Source organism: Salmo salar, chromosome ssa09 (assembly GCF_905237065.1).
Source record: "Salmo salar chromosome ssa09, Ssal_v3.1, whole genome shotgun sequence".
Classification (NCBI taxonomy): Eukaryota; Metazoa; Chordata; class Actinopteri; order Salmoniformes; family Salmonidae; genus Salmo; species Salmo salar.
The window spans coordinates 117,896,291-117,914,746 of NC_059450.1; the positions used below are offsets into that span (position 1 = coordinate 117,896,291).

General features: G+C 42.8%; 1 protein-coding gene across 1 annotated transcript; it reads left to right on the top strand.

The window, feature by feature from the left end:
• The first annotated feature begins 12,756 nt into the window (after nt 1-12,756).
• Nucleotides 12,757-15,924, top strand: sb:cb81 (mRNA decay activator protein ZFP36L2). Its single transcript, XM_014214155.2, has 2 exons — nt 12,757-13,038; nt 13,418-15,924. The coding sequence occupies exons 1-2, from the start codon at nt 12,985-12,987 to the stop codon at nt 14,564-14,566; spliced, it is 1,203 nt and encodes a 400-aa protein (XP_014069630.2). The 5' UTR covers nt 12,757-12,984; the 3' UTR covers nt 14,567-15,924.
• The last annotated feature ends 2,532 nt before the right edge of the window (nt 15,925-18,456 follow it).

An 18,456-nucleotide genomic window follows, 5' to 3' on the forward strand; every position in this document is an offset into this window, starting at 1 on the left:
CAGAATGTCAGCTTTTGAGCATTCACACGCCGGCCTGGGTTTTGGGCTCTGAAGACTCAGCTCCTTGTTCTCCCCTTTCGTGACCTTCACCCCTGGAGTGAAAAAAAAGGGGGGGGGTGGATTGTGGGATAGGTGCTGGTGCAGAAAAGCAGCTGTGAGAGGTCAGGGGTCATCGCCCCCAAGGACTGCAGCGTTGCCGTGGCTCCCAGCTTTGTGCTGCCGACTCAATGCGCCGCCGGACCATGAAATTCAGAGGGAGTGCAGATGTGAGAGAGGAGTAGAGAGGGGGATAGAGATAGCTGCTAGTGAGAGGAATAGAAGGGGGATAGATGGAGTGGAGTGGTTAGAAAGGGGTATAGAGAAAGGTGATGTGGGACTATTGGGAGCAGAGAGGGGGTGGAGCAGGCTAGTATATTCTATACTGCATGTGTTCCCATCTAGAGTGAGCATGAATTGATGACCCATTTAATAAGCTAGAGCATTGATGTTAATCAAACACACAGAATAATCTTGTATAATTAATGCAGTGTATTATTCCCGTAATCTCGTAGTGCTGAAGAAATCTACTGTTGCTTGGAAACGTTTGATCATTTCTAAAAGTACAACCAACAGACAGCATTACCACAAAACCCCAGGCACTAGAGAAGTGTAGACAAAGAAAAGCATGATAAAAGAGCATAGAAGAAAGAGAGAAGTAAAAAAAAAAAAAAAACGGAACATCAAAAACTCTTTGTCTTTTACATCAAACGCCCTCTAAACGTTTGTTGCTTTGCATCATAAAAACTCAACTATAACACCCATCATTCAACGAATCCCCCCACCGTACACACTCTATAGCTAACACACTTAGTCGCAATCCACAAACAATCTTGCCACTTTTCTCACGGTCTTCTCAGATCATGGTCCACTTTGTACCTAGTGATGGGTCAAGCTGTCCTAAAACTATAGTCCTCCTGGCACGTTAGGGCTAGAGAAAGCCATTGTGGGCCTTTGTGTGGACAGAGCCAGTGGGACTGGCAGGGAGAATAGGCTGGGGAGGAGGCGATTAATGGGGGTTGGTAGAGGAGTAGAGGGTATTTAAAAAATGAGATGCCAAATCATTGGAAGAAACCTCCTAAATGAATAGAAAACTCAGGCCACAAGTCGGTTGCTAGGGAGGAGGAGCAAATGTCACCTAATGCCCATGCATACACAAACACCACAAACACCAATTGTCCCCAACTGAGCCCTGTAGCATAGCTAGGGCCAGAGGGGCAGTGAAGAGGCTGCTGGGAAACAGACGTGCTCTGGGGCGAGTTTCTGATCATAACAAACAAAGAGGGGGTCCCAGGACCTAGCATTGGAGAACCCGCTGCGGTGAATACATCATTGTATGGAGCTCCTCAGTGTGACAAGGTCCTAAGAGGACACAGCTAAATTGTGGTTTTTCAGTATTCAGCATGCCCCATTGGGAGAGAATGCTTGTTGTAGGGGTTGTTGTTTTTAGAGATTTATGTAAAGTCATTTTTTTCCCAGGACAGCCCATGCTATTGTGGAAGGGCCCTGCGGGCAATTAAGCAACTAGATAATTAACTTAATTGAAAATGAGTGGTGAATGGCGGCCTTCTTGTTGCTCTGTTCTGCTCTTGTGCAGGCTCCCTACTCTTGTGGAAGAAGAAAAAGTGGAAAGAGAAGCGGAGACAGAGAAGAGAAAAAAGACAAGGGCACTCTAGAAGCATTCGCCTCTCAAGCTTGTTTTCAGAACAGGAGTCCTTTCAGGGAACCCTTTTTCCTTTTCTAATACTGTTTTCATGTGATAGTCATCTGAATTAAATACAAGTTGTCAGCTCACTTACTTTGCAGGTTATATTATATTTCAAGGGGTTACTCGGTTGGGAAAGAACCAAATATCTATAAATGTGGTTTGAGAAAAAGTTAAAACCAATAACCTCCCTTCAATTTTAACTGTCATTCAACATTATACGGAAAGAACAAGGTTTTTGTTATGCTGTTAGCCAAACAATGTGTTAGATTAAACACAATTTTGACATGGTGAAAAATACAGATACTGTACTTGCTATTGCACAATTCAGATACTGTGCTTCAGAGAGACAGAGTATATTTCATTCGCACATCACGTCAGTGCGAACCATTAAACGTTACACACATTACTGCCAGTCACGCGTTACACCAGATATGTCCGCCATGGGAGCAATCGTAGCCTACCGTTTCCCAACCTCAGACATCAAATATTTGAGCTCACTCTTGTCAGTCAGCAGCTCTGGTGTTGATAGTTCCAGCCTGAAATATGAAATGCTGCTTTGCCAGATGGGAAAGGTCCATAGTTAAGCTAACTCACAGACCTTGTAGCTGAAGCCCACTCACATTTCATTGGACCTGGGCTAAATGTCAGGAAAGCAAAAGAGACATAACCTTGTTATCATCCAACAACTCATACATACGGTATCGCTACAGCATAACATATGCCAGAATATATTCTGCTGTACAAGTACCAGAAATACAAAATATATTATTTGCTGTACCACAGACAAAAGCGGGTTCATGTCTCATCTAATTGCAAATGGAATCCCCTTTTTTAAAACCCTTTCTTGTAGAATAGTGTAATACTATCAATGTCCAGTGTTAACATTGATTATCTCTCCTTTTTGGGCAATCTCACACATACAGGCAGCAGCTGTCCACTCCACTCCGGAGGTATGTGAGGAGGGGGAGCAGAGGTTGGCGCTCTACAGTTACAGGCAGTTACACACAGACCGCACATAGAGGAACTTGGTGCAACACGACACAAATAAAAGCAGATCTCCTTAGGCAACTGTGGGAAGGGAAGGTCTGAGTCGAACCCAGAGCACGCGGGCTCGTACCATAACGTGATTAGGATGAGGGCTGTCAACTTGGCTGGAGGCATGTTGAGTGTCAGAACAAAACCATGCTTTGCTGCAGCTCCCGCTGTGAAAGAGACAGATTTATTCCTCTCTACAACAGGCTTCATTCAGTAGGCCAATGCGTCCCCAGCCACCTTCCACAGTAATCACTCAGGGAATTCTCTGTTTAGATGTTACACTCTTTTCTGCTGTCCTTGTATTAATCCCATTTTCTTCATTCCTGTTGTCTGTTTTATACATCTCAAGCCTGTTTCTGTCATGGCAAGCATTGTTCTGTCATGGGTGTCCTCATCTTCTGTACAAATAGCATAATACTATTTTAGAATGTTTGGTCAGTCTTTTTTGTAGATATCCTCAAAAAACTATTATTCTGTGTGTCTGATTAAAATAAATGATTATGCTATAAGTAGTTGTAACAGGACATCTTTATGTTCATTTGGAATCACCTCAAACAGCTTTTTGTGACTTGACTTTGATATGTTCAACCCTCCCTAGTCTACACAAACATAGAGGTTAACCCACTCCCAGCGATGTTGTTGTAGAGCTAACTGACAGTGGTTGGAGCCGTTTGCCCCGAGGCATCACCCGTTACGGCTGGGCTAACCACAACATCTTGTACAGTGGATATCAATTTCAGCGAATGGAAGTGGGCATAGAGGGGAACCCGTTATCAGCACCACAAGCCTTCACACTCTGTAACCCCTCTACTCTAACATTCCACCACATCTAGATGACACAATTCAGAAAATCAACATAAGTTCTCCATTCATGACAGGTTAATGGTAATATATAATCAGACAAAATAGAGTGTGCGTGCGTGTGTGTGTGTACTCATGGGAGAAAGGGTATCTTTGTGCCTTTAACCTTTATGTATTTGCATGTGTGTTTGTGTAAAACGCTACTCCTACCAGTATGTCGACTCTCATCATGTGTCCACGAAGCTAGATCATACTGTATGTCGTCAATCATACAAACTGAGAAAATTGTGAAAAGGACATGTAAACAAACAAAAACAAAAAAAAGTTATTGTGTTTTCTGTAAGAAAGCCATGTTTGTCTGCTTGTCTGTGTGTGTGTCTGGGCAGCCATGGGGGTGAAGCGTAGCAACCAGACCAGAGCTCCAGCCCTTAGACCGCACCACCACCCGGTCCAGCCCCCAGTCTACCACCCAGCCATTATGTCACCAGGTGCTTGCGGCTGGGGACCTGCTGACAGGAGGCACGTGTGACTGTACAGGCCACCATCCCCTATATGCCCCCAAACCACTCGGACTTACATACTATCCCACAGCCAGGCGCTCCATCATTTTACTAGCCTATTAATCTCAAGTGCTGAGCTCATTTAAAAGGGTTAAAGAACCCCCCCCCTTCCCTTCCACACCACCCTACTTTAAAGTCCCTGCTCTGCAACTGGTGTTGAGTTACGAGGTGCCCCCCTACCCCTCCGCTTTGGGACAGTAATGACAACATTAACAGTAAAAGGCCTGTGTTGACTTTTCACTGTACGGCCCCCTTCAGAGCCCTAGGAGGCAGGACCAGTGAAGGCTATGAGGGAATATGTTGACCTTGGCCTCAGCTAGAGGTGCCTGCACACGCAGGCCTCCAGGATAGAAACAGAGAGGCCCAAAGTCAAATATGTTCCCAACCCCACCTGGAGAGGGGTTATACACAGTGTTTAAAAGGATAGCTATTGAGAATGTCTGGCACATGTCGAGAGCCCGCGTTTACTAACCCCACACGTTCTATCCAGTATTTTTTTACTTTGGATGTAATGTTGACATTCCAAACATTTGGAACAAGGCGGCCGGGGACTTTCAAAGAAAATACATATTGGAGGATATATTTTAAACCAAATATGAAGTCACCTCGGCGGAAGCCAGAGAAAATAATAATAACTTTCATAATATAGTATGTCCAGGTGCACTCTCATTAGTTTCGTATAGAATAACAATTAAATCCCCTCAGTGTATAACTTTTCAACCATGTCCTCTCTCATGTACTCAGGCCTCGACTGGCTTGACCGACTTGAAGATAAAACACGTCTTCAAGACAGTCAAATGTTCCATTTGGTATATGAGTTATGATTGTGCTTTCTCTAAACTTCCCAAATGTAATATTTAAAGGAATTCAGTATTATTCAGTTATTCAGTGTTATTCGGTTTCATTGTTCACATTTGTTAAACCCACTTTCTAGTAAGGTGCTGTTTGGAGAAGGAGAGGCATGAAAGATTAGCATGACAAAAATGCTGGATTAGCCTAACCAGCCTAACTACATACATGATTCATGCTTAGCACACAGGAAAGGGGGTTGGGAATTCTCATAGGCAACAATGCACTGTATATTAATGCAATTTAGGGTGAATATGATGAATGTTCACTACTCTACCATTCTGACAGCCATGATTGACTTGTTAGTGTTCTTACACTAACTGCCTACGGTTACACTGACTAAACACATACGTGGTCTGTAGCCTGTGTACACAGATAGGCTTTATCAGAGCACAGACATCATCCAAAGGTAAAGAGCAGCATCTCTTTAGGGCAGGGTTTCTTAAACTATGGGTCGGGACCCAAAGTGGGCCCTGGGCATGTTAAAGGTGGGTCGTGAGTTATGAGAATAAATCTACAATCACACACTATGTCTTCTTAATTTGGGTCAACGGAGGATGATTTTGGCTCACTGAGACGGTCAATTTCTCTTTTGGGTATTGAGCTGAAAAAGTTTAAGAGGGGACACCGTTGAACACTCCCAAATGCTATTTTAGATGTGCACTTTTCCTGAGATGAGGCATTTCCTCCGGTAGTACTAGCAGATTCATAACTGCCACTGCTGCAATACAGTCACTTTGAAACCACTGGGGACTGCACTGCTAGCAAGTTGTATCTTATTCTGTTGTCTGTTATTTATTTGACTTACGGTCATTGCTATTTCCCAAATAGTCAGACCCAAATGATGCTGGATTACTCTTGCATCTGTTCGTGAATGTATAACAGCCAAATAGAATACTGAGAGATCAAGTAACCTTTATCAACATCATAACAAAATCCTCAGTGGTGTTAAACGGCAAAGTGAAATCTCTCTGATTTGCACCATGTGGGCTGTCTGCAATTTGACTCTGAAGTCACAGTGTCCAACTCCCGAAAGCACATCACATGGCCATCTGACAAACTTGGCCTGTCACTTTGGGGCCTTAACAGGAAAGGGAACGTGCTATCAACAGCTGAGGGCGATGAAAGAACAGACTGGCACAGACAGACAGACAGGTCCCCATTAGAATAACAGCAACAGCTGCTCAGGAGAACGAGACTGGTCTCCTTTAGCACCAAACAACACCTCACTGATTCTCACACCCAGGGAACCCAGACTCTGTGTGCACGCTCCAGACAGCACCAGTCATCAATAATGGCGCGAGCACAGAGTGCCTTAACTGAAGTACACCAGTTGTGGAAAGCAACTGCTTGGAGGTTTGAGCCAGGGTCCCTGTGCAGATGGACATTTGCTGGTTTAGGGGCATGATTAAAAAGACAATTTTGCCGATATTGTGGCTGATGTCTTGTGTTTCCCTTGTGTTGCTGTTTACGGAGCGTGTGTTTCCATTGCTAACTTTGATGTTACAGATTTGTCCGCCAAAAATGCCTGCATAGTGAACAGTTTGTCTCAATAATGCAGACAGATATGTGGGAAAGCAATTGCTTATTTAAAATGTTTGTTTTTATTAAATCAAATCTGCAATTCCACCACCACAACAAGCACATTGTAAACCAACCAGAGTCATCTCGGTCCTCCATGGTCAGCAGTGTTGTGTCACAGCAAGCAGCAGTTTGCAGAATACGGCAGGGAGACCCCACAAACTGTCCAGCCAGGCTGGAAATGTTTCCTGGAAACGGGAAAGGGTCTGGCGGGAAAGAGACGAGAGAGGATGAGGGGGTGGCACTTTGGTGTCTATACACTTCTGTGAAAGCAGTATGTAGGGTGTGTGTGTGTGTGTGTGTGTGTGTGTGTGTGTGTGTGTGTGTGTGTGTGTGTGTGTGTGTGTGTGTGTGTGTGTGTGTGTGTGTGCAGCCAGCTCCTCGGCTCTTGTCCAAACACATTCCACAGCGCCTTGTCACGCTTTTACTGGAAATAGAGGAAGCTAGGGCTACTGTGATGGGAGGGGCTGTCATTATTCCTGATGGGGGGGGGGTTGGAAAACACTTTAGGAAGTGGAGTGGATGAAGGGGGGCTGAAAGTAAAGAATCTGGGGAACTGTGAAAGAAGGCCTGGAGAATAGGAGAGAAAATGGAGAGCGAGATGGAAGAAGGGTAGTGTTGTGTAGCAAAAGCCAGAGGAGCTTTGTAAGGGCTTCACATCATCGAAGGTCAGTGTACTTACTGTATGTTAGCAGGTGAGTTTTTTGTCATGAATCTTGTTTTGGATGCAGCTCTGCAGAGTGGTCACTAGCTGGCACAGCCACAAACCTAACCTTAACCACACTGCTAACCATAACGTCTAACCCTAACCATAAGTTAAGACCAAAAAACAAATGTTCGCTTTCATGAATTTTTATAATATACAGCAGCCAATTGTGACTTTGCAGCTTGCCTATCGAAGGGAAAATCACTCAGTTCTGCCTCCAGGACAAGACTCATGACAATAAACGTCATCCTGCTGAATGTTTGTGGTGTGAAAAGTGTGACAGGGTTCTATGATTGAGTGGACAGTTGAATAAATCTGTTGATCCAGTTCTAAATGTTAATGTGTAAAAAAATAAAATAAAATAATGTACTAAAAGGGATAGACAGACCTCATTTATGCACATCAGTAAAACATATGATATAACATAATATTCAATAATATTAATATTATTACATAACATTTCAAATTGACAACATACCACAAAGCAAAGGACTTACAAACAGTTGTATGATGGCTCGGTGCAAGGGTTCACGCATGCCATTGGCACATGATTGTTACCCCATTTGCTGATCATCAAAGTTCAGTGCCTTTGTCATTTTTAACACACCACTAAAACACTGATATGAGGAGGACCCCCATCTGAAACCTCAAAATAAAATATTTGCATGTTTAGTAACTGTTTTATACTTTAAGTTACAATAATGACTGCAATGTACTAGTTACATTTACATATTTGGAGGGGAGGGACTTCCCTTACCAATAAGGGTCTGTCAAAAATTCTAGCCTATTGACTGCCAGGAAATATTTGTAGGAGAGTTTGTTTTGCAGTGTAGGGATAACACTAATTATTTCACAATTTACCTTCTATGCATTGCCGTTAAATCCCACATAGGCCCATGCTTACATACAGTGCATAGAGTGAGATAGCTTTCTGTGATCCCTACTGGGACCACCATACAACACTGGGTGACAACAATAGGCACTACCTATGCAAACAGAGCCATTCACATCCATTCAAGTCCACCTGAATATGGAAATGCCCTAATTGACACACAATCCATGAGAAAGGCCAGGTACAGAATGCTCAGGAAGGGTTTGCTAAGCTAAATCGTCAGTGTGGCCCATCTATTGCCTAAAAATGTGCAAATGCGTGGTGTCATGCAAACCCCTACTCCCTTACCAATATCTCCATATTGTTTTCCTAGGATGGACTTGCCATTCTGAGTCTCATACACTTACTACATCCAAGCATTTAATGGAGGCTTCCATCTAAAGGGATGCTTGGCGAACATAGGATGATATTGATAAGTGGTTATCAATACCAGTAGAGGGAGTAATATAACTTGTGTTGCAGAAATACTCCCCAAACTCTCAAAGTTTATCACTGGTTTGTTTGGGTCTTCTCAAAGTCAACATGTTGGGACATATACTAGTCCATATTGTCTAAACTTAAAATGTAACATCCACACATGCAGTAGACAGGGGTTGTCTCTCTGATTAAAGGAATTAAGTTCTTATTCGTACACTAACAAGAGATTTAACGTACCACCTGATGCTCCCTCTGACCTAATCTCAATGTTGCCATTGGTTTCCCTTTCAAATGTACCATGTATCATACCAACCCTAGTGCATCCAGAAACCAAACATGTGTGTATGCACACAGAAGAGAATAGGGACCCAGACAGGGAAGTTAATGCCAGGGAAGTTCCTGTCTGTCTATGTGTTCTGGCCATCCCTGACACATGTTAAATAGGGAACCTCCAACAATGTCAGGGTGTTTTACAATGTTGCCGCTCTGTTGACATTGTTGTTTGTATGAGCTAATCCTTCACCTGTGTGTGAGTGTACGACTGTTTGCTGTGAAACTGTGCCCCTGCGTTAAATGAGGGGCTTGTTTGTCCCTGAGCGGATGTCTGTGGGAACCTCACGTTATCCTGTCCCCCAGAACAACACAGACAGGGACACATCTCTGAGGACTTTACACACAGGAAAGAGCCCCCATCCTACAGATATATGTGCCACAACAAAGGTCCTCTAGTGATGGCCGCTCAATGAGGGCAGGCCCGGGTCGTTTGGGGGGGGCGAAGGCTGTGGGGGCGGGGTTTGGAGCTCCAACAGAGACTCTGGGGCTGTCAAGGGGGGGACTGGAAGCTCCAGTGAAAGGGGGGAAGAAAAAGGAGGAGAGGGAGAAGGAAGGAGAAGGGCAGCTGGATAGTTTGTGCATTACTAATAAATGACACTGTGGATGGAATCTCAGACACAAGCAGCAAAAGGCTTCCCTATGTAACAACAAGAAAGCTAGTTAGTAATGCTAGTGAAATTATGGCTTGGAATAATCATATAATTACTTTTTAACCATTTCTTCATTATCATCATATACAATGATGTTATTTAAACATGTTCTAAATTTACAGAATCATGTCAAAACATCAAGATTATATTATGTGTAATGAGAAGTAGCATGTCAAGACAACACATGCCAAGATGTGTCTCCCTGTCATAAAAACATTTTATTTATAGTTTCAACAGTTTCTCTTTTGCAATGTGACCGTTCTCTGTCGCCCACCACTGCTAAAATTTGAAAACCAATTCACAGAATCAGTTAACCGTATTGCCTGCATATAAACTGCCCATCAGGCTTTGCCCACTTGTTTTCATCTCCTGTGGGTTGTGGGTCCTGTTCAGGTCCAAAACCTCACTGCTACCGTATACCTCTCCCAGCCCTGATAGCCAGGCAGTGGGTTATGTAACAGCCACCGCACAACGGAATCCGTTTCTAAGTCATTCCTTCCTGCAAGAAAAACAATACATCTACCAGTCATGATTATGGGCAGATAAGGGCTGAGACCAAACAGTTACAGCAACTGACCACAAACGCTGTAGGGCAACCACTGAGCATCACAGTTATTTAACCGTGCCCACACTGTAATTCTCATGAAACACTCACCGTGGTCATAAATGTCATAAATAATTACTGGAGAAAACACAACATTTTACTGACAAAATGTTGCTGCGGCTTTGCATTAGAGTATGTCTATTGTATAGCAGCTTGGAGACGCATCATGGGCTGCTTTACTAAGACAAAAAAGGTCCTAGGAGTCAGACACAATAAAGAAGCTGAGACGTACCCATTGAGGGTCAAAGGCAAATGTGAGACATTTGTGTGATGCTTACTTTAACAGCTATTGCACCCCCTCTTCTGTGATGGCTCTGCCATTGTGACCTGATTGTCTAATCGTTAACAAGGCCCTTTCCCTCCATCCACCACTATAGATCCATGCACAGGAATCTGTAACAGAGGCCTGCTGGTTTGGCTCACATACAGCAGGGCCAATCAGAGGGAGAAGGTCCAAGACGGCATCTGCATAATCCCATTGTTGCCCAGTGAGCACCATCGCTCAAGCATAATTGGGGGAACCATACCAGTCCTCCAGGAGGACATTGATTGTGCCTTGATAATTGTCACTTTTCAGAGTTGGGCCATCCTTGTCTCTTTTCTCTCTGTCTGGGAAGCTATAGATGCCCTCCATCTTTCCCTCCACTTCCACAGCCTCACAAAAACAACACGAGATAAAATCAACTGTGTCAGGAGAGTGGTAGAGTGCATAATGTCTAGTAGACAGATACCAACATGAGATAAAGCTATAAAATAGCATTTAAAATGAGCTTATAGTTCTATGAATCAGACTCCCTCATGACAGTATAGCAGTATCTACCTGGCAGTATAGTGAGTTTTTTCTCACTGTTGTCGCTAAAGACAATTGACACTGTTGTTCATTGTGTAGATAGACTTTAATCTGGTTTACTGACACGGTGACTCGACAAACAGCAACCCTGGTTTCAGTTGCTTGTCTTTTCATGCCCTAATTAAACAACCCTCCTCCTTATCTACTTCAAAACGACAAGTGTCATCATGGGATAGCAGACTTTTTGCTGGGCCCTATCTCCGTTCTTACAGAATGGTATGAAGTGTTGACTCTACTGTTGACGATAAGGCGTCATAGTGGTTTAAAGGGACAGTGCTTTCTGTTGACTGAAAGGTTCTACGTAAATGTTTACAGAGTGTTTTAGATGTTTTTACTCAGGCACTATACATAATGATGTAGGTTTTAGGGTTGTTTTCAGTCCGCATCTTCAAATGTTAGGTAGGGAGGGAGGGAGAGAGAGAGTCAGAACGAGGCCTACGTTCATACAATGACAGATCAGGAGACATACAAATGTAGGATCTTCATTTGAGGCAGTTTTCTAGAGCAGGAAAATAATCCTGCAGCAACAGGAAATGTGTATTATTATGTGGATTCGAATTAATGGAAATTTTTGTAGGGTTTGATACATTTTTTCGAAAGGAAACATCAAGTCTGAAATTTCAAAATGTCCCTTTAAACCTCAAAGACACAACAATTTGTAAATGGGATTCCTGCATTGCAGGAAAGTTCTCCTGCAAAAGGGTGATCAAATTAAGGTCGTACATCTGTAGTGACCTAAACACCAAATTAATTAAGTTGCTGTTCAAAGTGTTGGAGTTTGTAAGCTTTTCCCATCCTTTGTAAGAATTTGCCCTTGGATTTGCCTTCACTATCTTTTAAACGTTTGAGTATGCTCTCCCACCTACTGTGAACATAATAAACCCTGTCTAGTTGGACTTTTCTCCAAGGTCTCTGGTAGAATGTGTTCTGTTCTGTGCATAAGGTTTACAAAAAGAGGACATAAGCCTGTAGTCAGTCACCAGGGTTTGGATAGTTAGGGAGCGTATTGCATTTCATACAACCACCTGTTGTCTGCCAGACAGGTGAATGTGTGTGTGTCATCTGCCCTCTATTTTCCTGTAAACATTCAAAACAAGACTCCCATCACTTTACCTCCAAAAATCCCAACAGTTGAACTGCTTCCTCTTCCTCACCCCACCCCACCCCTCCCCAATATACTCAAACAATACAGTTTGACAGCAGGGCCTTTGGGTTAAGGGTGGGGCACTTGTTGTGGTTTGTGCTTGTGTTATGGCAACCATTTACAACTGAATGCCTGAAATAACATCATGGGTGAAGGCATTGTAGATTTCCTCTCTCCTGCAGACATGGTTTCATATTGAAATCTGGGCCTTTGACATGCCAAGCAAGACACAAAATACATCCCCATATTATATTAGACCATAATGACCCACAGTTCAATGTGTGAAAGAGATGAAAGTGTGCTTACCATTGCATGCTGCAGCAGTCACATCCAATAAAAACAAACAAATAATTATATTGATGCTTCACTTTCCCATGACTTACAGCCACATCAGAGTGGCATATAATGAATTCATGAATAGCATATATCAATTTATTTATACAAACATAACTAACCCCACTAACAGACCGCTAGTACAAATCTGTGGCTTTTTGGAATTAGGTTTAAACTATGAGTTATAGGCTATAGGAGACGTATATGTTCAACTACGACATGTTTGTTTCATGTTTCCGTATTAGAATATCAAAGTGAATGGGGGGGGAAGAGAAGCCTACTACTACAACTCAAGAGGAGTCCCCTCCACGCAAGACACGCCCTGTCACCAAAATGTGGGTGGAGCTAGGCCTCCTCAACTATTTATTGGGATTCCAACAGATGGCTGAGAAACTTCAGAAGCGCTTGATTAGAGCGTCTTCCTGCACCAACACAGAACACATTCTACTGTGAAGTGGGATAACCTGACTGAGGCATAAAGCACAATGCCATCCGACTTCCTAACGCCGTTTTTGGAACTGGAGGATGAGTTCTGCAAGGTAAGAACAAGTTTAAAAAAAAAAGTGTATTAATACATTAGGCTATATAGGATACGTCTGAAAGTTATACTGTGGATTTCAAATGGTAAATAATCCATGACTAAATTGTATCATTTTAACTTGGATTTATATGTGCATTTTTTTTATCAGTTTTGCCTAAAAAGAAAAGGCTTCAAACTTTATCATTAACGTGCGTAACGGTATCCATCTGTCATTCATTCCTTGCCAAACCAAGCGCATTATAGTCAACTTTCGGGCTATTGTGTTTGCTTGCAGTTTACAGTTTATTTGGTTCAGCATATATTTACATTTTATTATCTTGTACATGGCTTGAATCCCCGGTCTTGGAATGTGACTTCATTCCTCTCTTGTGTGATAGAATTTCCGTGGTCTGAACATGCCAGATGGCGCACCAGCCACCACGCAGATGCAGCGCATCGTGGGATTTCAGCGCAGACACTCACTATGCCCAGTCACCCTGCCCAACTCAAAGTTCAACAGCAGCATTGTGGACCCAATCGGCGAGCCAGCCTGCTGGGCTCTTACTAACACTGCTAACCAGCAGTGGAGCCTGAAACATCAGCAACAGTTGCCCCGCTCCTCTCTCAACAACATCCCATTCCGTGTAGACCGTTCGATCAGCATGATAGAGGGCCATGTTGGCAGCTTCGGGTCCAGCGAGCAGCAGCTCCCCACCACCCCTCCTCTGATGCCCCCACCCGGCCTAAGTATCAGCACCTGCTCCCTGTCATCTCCAAAGTCCCTCGCCCCCTCCCCTCCCATCTCCACCCGGTACAAAACCGAAATGTGCCGCACTTACGAGGAGAGTGGCACCTGCAAATACGGAGCCAAGTGTCAGTTTGCCCACGGCATGGATGAGCAGCGTGGCTTGAGCAGGCACCCAAAGTACAAAACCGAACCATGCCGCACGTTCCACACCATTGGCTTTTGCCCCTATGGCGCGCGATGCCACTTCATCCATAACGCGGACGAGCAGCTCGGGCCCGATGGAGGAACGCCACCTCAGCGACTAAAGATAAGAGAACGCCCACAGCTGCTGCGTCACAGCATCAGTTTCGCTGGTTTCTCCTCTCCCCAAGCACTGACCGGATTCCATCCCGTTCCAGAGCCCATGCTGTTCTCTAGGGCTTCCTCGGTATCATCCCCGCCCTCCACAGGTAGTCCAGAACTGCTGTCCCCATTGTTTCCAGAACCTGCTACACTGAAGCACAACTATCCGTTCTCGTCTGACTGCGGAAACGACCAGATTAATAACAACCCTCACTTTTATACTATCACTGACTCTAAGTGCCAAACTGTCTGTGCGCAAAAGTCAGCCGCACAGAACTCTCACCGCAATGCCTTCTCATTCACCGGACTGCCTGCCATGCAGCGGTGTGCTTCACCTGACTCTCTCTCCGACCAGGAAGGCTATACCAGCTCCAGTAGCCTGAGTGGTTGTGAGTCCCCTGGACTTGAGGGCAGACGTCTCCCCATCTTTAGCCGCCTCTCTGTCTCAGATGACTGACCTTTAACCGTATATTACTGTCTCATCCTAGCAGTAGTTCTGCCCAATGTTTTAAAGCTATAGCCGACATATTTAAAACAATATATCATAACGTCCATGTATACTGTTGTATACCCGTTTTAGCTACTATGGGTGGCTCAACTTGCTTTACAGTATCCGTGATGTCTTTGTTGAGAGAGTTCTGTTGAGGAATTTCTGTACCCATTTCAAAAAAGAAAAGAAAAAAAAGCATGCAGGTAATGATCATTTTGAGCTCGGTATAAGGACAAAACTATTGTCTACACGTGTGCGTTTTACAACTTCAATGGTTCTTCTTATAGCCTTGCCCTTTTAGTGTGTAACCAAAGCTGAACATAGTACCTTGTCTTGTAGGCAGAGTAAATGTTGAAACGTATCCTAAAATGTAGCTAGGCCTACTGTAAACAAAATGTAGCCTTTAGTAAAGGCAACTAATTGACAGTATTATCAAGTAGTCTAACCATAGGGCTTTTTGGAGATTTATTTATTTTGTATGTTTTGCAGAGTTTGTTTACGATTGTGTTATACATTTGTATATGATGCAGAAGAACATGCTTTACTCTTCGCTTTGTTTGAGCTATCACGTAGCTTTAGAACTTTGAATTGCTTGAGTGTAGACTCTGCCAGGACCATGTCCACCAGCATCTCCTTATGCCAGTGAAAGCAATACTTGTGTTACAAGTTACCTTGTTCAATCAGTAAATACACGTATTGCTCTCACCGGTCATAATAAGTCATATGTTCTTACCCAACAAGTGCATTACAGCATTTAGTTTGGGTTCAACGTTTCAACATTCAAGTTCAAGTTCCTGATGCATTCATCCAGTTTTGCTTACTCAGCGAGACATGATTCTCATACACATGTGACTGTTTATATCATATTGTAAACATGATTTGTGGGGTTTCATGAGCTAATAACATAGGCAAGCAATGTTGCCACAGTGACAATGTATGAGTAATATGCGTTATGTCAACATGTTGGTCTCTTGCACACTAACTGTTATTAGACAAAGTGGCATGAATTACTATGTGTATTTCATCTTACAAGGAACTTGTCTTTTGTGAGCCAAGAGTGTTTTTTTTTTGTAGCTCATTTGCAGCAAGAAAGGACTGTGATTGTCTTTACTTTTAGCCTTAACTGTGATGGAAAACAAACAAGACTTTGCATTTGTTAAATTAAAACTTATTTATTTTGTTTTTCAAAGCAAAAATGATACTTTCGGGTTTTGTTGGTTTCTATATAATTTAAGTGTATTGTTTACATTCTATGGGATATGAATCCCTGTCTCTATCTTAATATATTTTTACCTGTTTGGTTCAAAATAAAACTCTGTTGGAAATCACTGTCTCACTGACTTGTTTCACTTAGAGGCACACTGCACTGCACTGTTATGCAATAAAGTGATATTATTACTCATCTGAGAAAAAGTGACAATAACATACGAAAACTCGTTTTATAATTATGTACGCTTTCTAAGAGGGGAAAATAGTAGGATTAAATGTTTGTAATGGAGATTGAACAAGAATGGCTCTCTGCACAAAATGAGAACATGATACAAAAATTATATTTTATTTGGACACTCACAAAGACAGAAGGGAACAGAAGTTGGGTTTTATGTGTGTATTGTTTGGCTTTGTTTTGGCATTCTGGTGTTAGTAGACAGAACATCCCACTGCTGAATAATCCCAGACAATAGCGATTGGCCATTCTATTGAGAAATTGGGGTGGAGGGGGTTACTGCAAGACATGAAAAGGCATGGGGCTTTTGTGAGACTGCTCTCTCTTTCTTACTAACATCTGTATGCTAATGCTAGCCCATGGAAATGGACTGAAGCAGGGGAGGGAGATTTGCAAGTCCATTGAGGAGTCATAGGTCCAGGGAGCAGATTTATTGGGGACTACGAGAAGGGGGAGGGGGTTGGAGGCTTTCAGTTGAATTGTTTACCACGAGGAGGAGGTGTAGCAGAGATGGGTGTGTGCATTTGTCTGAGAGTTATAAGCAAAGATAATTTAGGCAATACTTGAGACATTGAAGAGAGTATCTGAAAAAACACTGCAAAATGTCCCACCTGTAATCCATAAGAGGATTCTAATGCACTGTCTTCAACAATACACCTTGTGATAATATACATTATAAATATATGGACCTAGACCTATACATACATGTATTCACATTATTTGATAGCCCTTTGACCTACTTGCATATGGATCACTATGGAAGTGATGTAGTTACCAATAGTTCTGGTAGTATATGACATAATCAAAGTGATGTTGTTTAGCATATAGGAGGCTAATGTTGAAGTGCAATTTGCTCATTCCACAACCCCCTGGTTTATTGCAGAGGTGCTGCCCTCTAGTGGCGAAGATAATTAAGCGTTTACATTCATAAATTAGTAAGATTTCCACTGTATGCAATGTTTAGGGATTCCTTATTGATGATTTAAACTTACATTGATACGTTTATTCAAGTCATAATTGCAATATATTAAGGGTCTCTATTGATCTATTTCACCATCACCCTAACAAGGCACTCCAAAAAGTGTGATCCTTACCACATACGCAACATAGCCTTTGTCACCTTATATTTGCTAAATTATTTGTGAAACGGGGGCTGGAGAGGAGGCAGAGAGGGGGCATAATATTGTCCTGGCGGCATATCAATTCAAAACAGACTGACTGCACAGAGGTGTCTGGGGTGAAGGTTTTCCGTTGGGGACTAGTGTGTATGTGTATGGGGGGAGGTATCTGAGTTCCATCAGCCAGGACTAGATATTGGGCACATCCATCCTTGTGCAAAGGGGCACACCGCTCCAACGGTTGCAACTGTATGCGCAAGCACATGGCAAGTCAGATTTTTTCAGTGTAACAATATACCCATAGCACCTACAGTACAATAAAACATTTCAAAATTCATATCTCTCTAAGAAACGTTGAAACAATCCAAACATGACAATTTGATTCACACAGTAAGATACATTTGGTGGATTTCATCTGTCTTCCCACAACCAATATGTCCACGCTCTCAACTTGTTCGTGCTCTCAACTTGTCCATGCTTTGTCATCATCAACAGGGCAGCAGGTAGCCTACTGGTTAGAGCGTTGGGCCAATAACCGAAAGGTTGCTAGATCTAATCCCCGAGCTGATAATGTAAAAATCTGTCGTTCTGAACAAAGCAGTTATCCCACTGTTCCTAGGCCGTCGTTGTAAATAAGAATTTGTTCTTAACTGACTTGCCTAGTTAAATAAAGGTTACATTTTTCCACTACGCTAATAGCTCTGACCCAATGAGAATGTGGGGGGGTGCACTAATGATATTTCAGGTGGGGCCAATGCCACCCCTGCCACCCCTATGACAACACCCCTGGAGCTAAAAGCCTATTATTCAAGCATGTCATTACAATAACAAAGAGAAGGACAACAAAACATATTTCGTTCAACCGTGAGAGCTCAAGGAAGGGATGAAGCAACAATAGGGAGAGAAGAAGTGATAGGCACGACGTGTGGGAAAGCACTATGAAAGGTAATGTGTCAGACTACTAATTATAAAAAGAATAATTTAAAATGTCATTCAAATTGACTAGCCTATAATCGTAACTTTGTAGGCTGCATGTCCTGCACAGATCAATGAACCAGCAGCATCACGTTCTCTTCCATCTTCATTGATTAAAAGGGGTGCTTAATTCCAGTATACATAATAAAGTATAATATAATAGTGCACAGTAACACATTCCACACTCAAAGAAGAAGATTACTAGAAAGTGTTCATTTATTTACCCAAGAGAGCATACATCCATGGGCTTTTCTGTTTTTCTGTCGCGCTTCATGTATGGTATAGCTTATCATATGTATTGGATAACGACACAATAATTT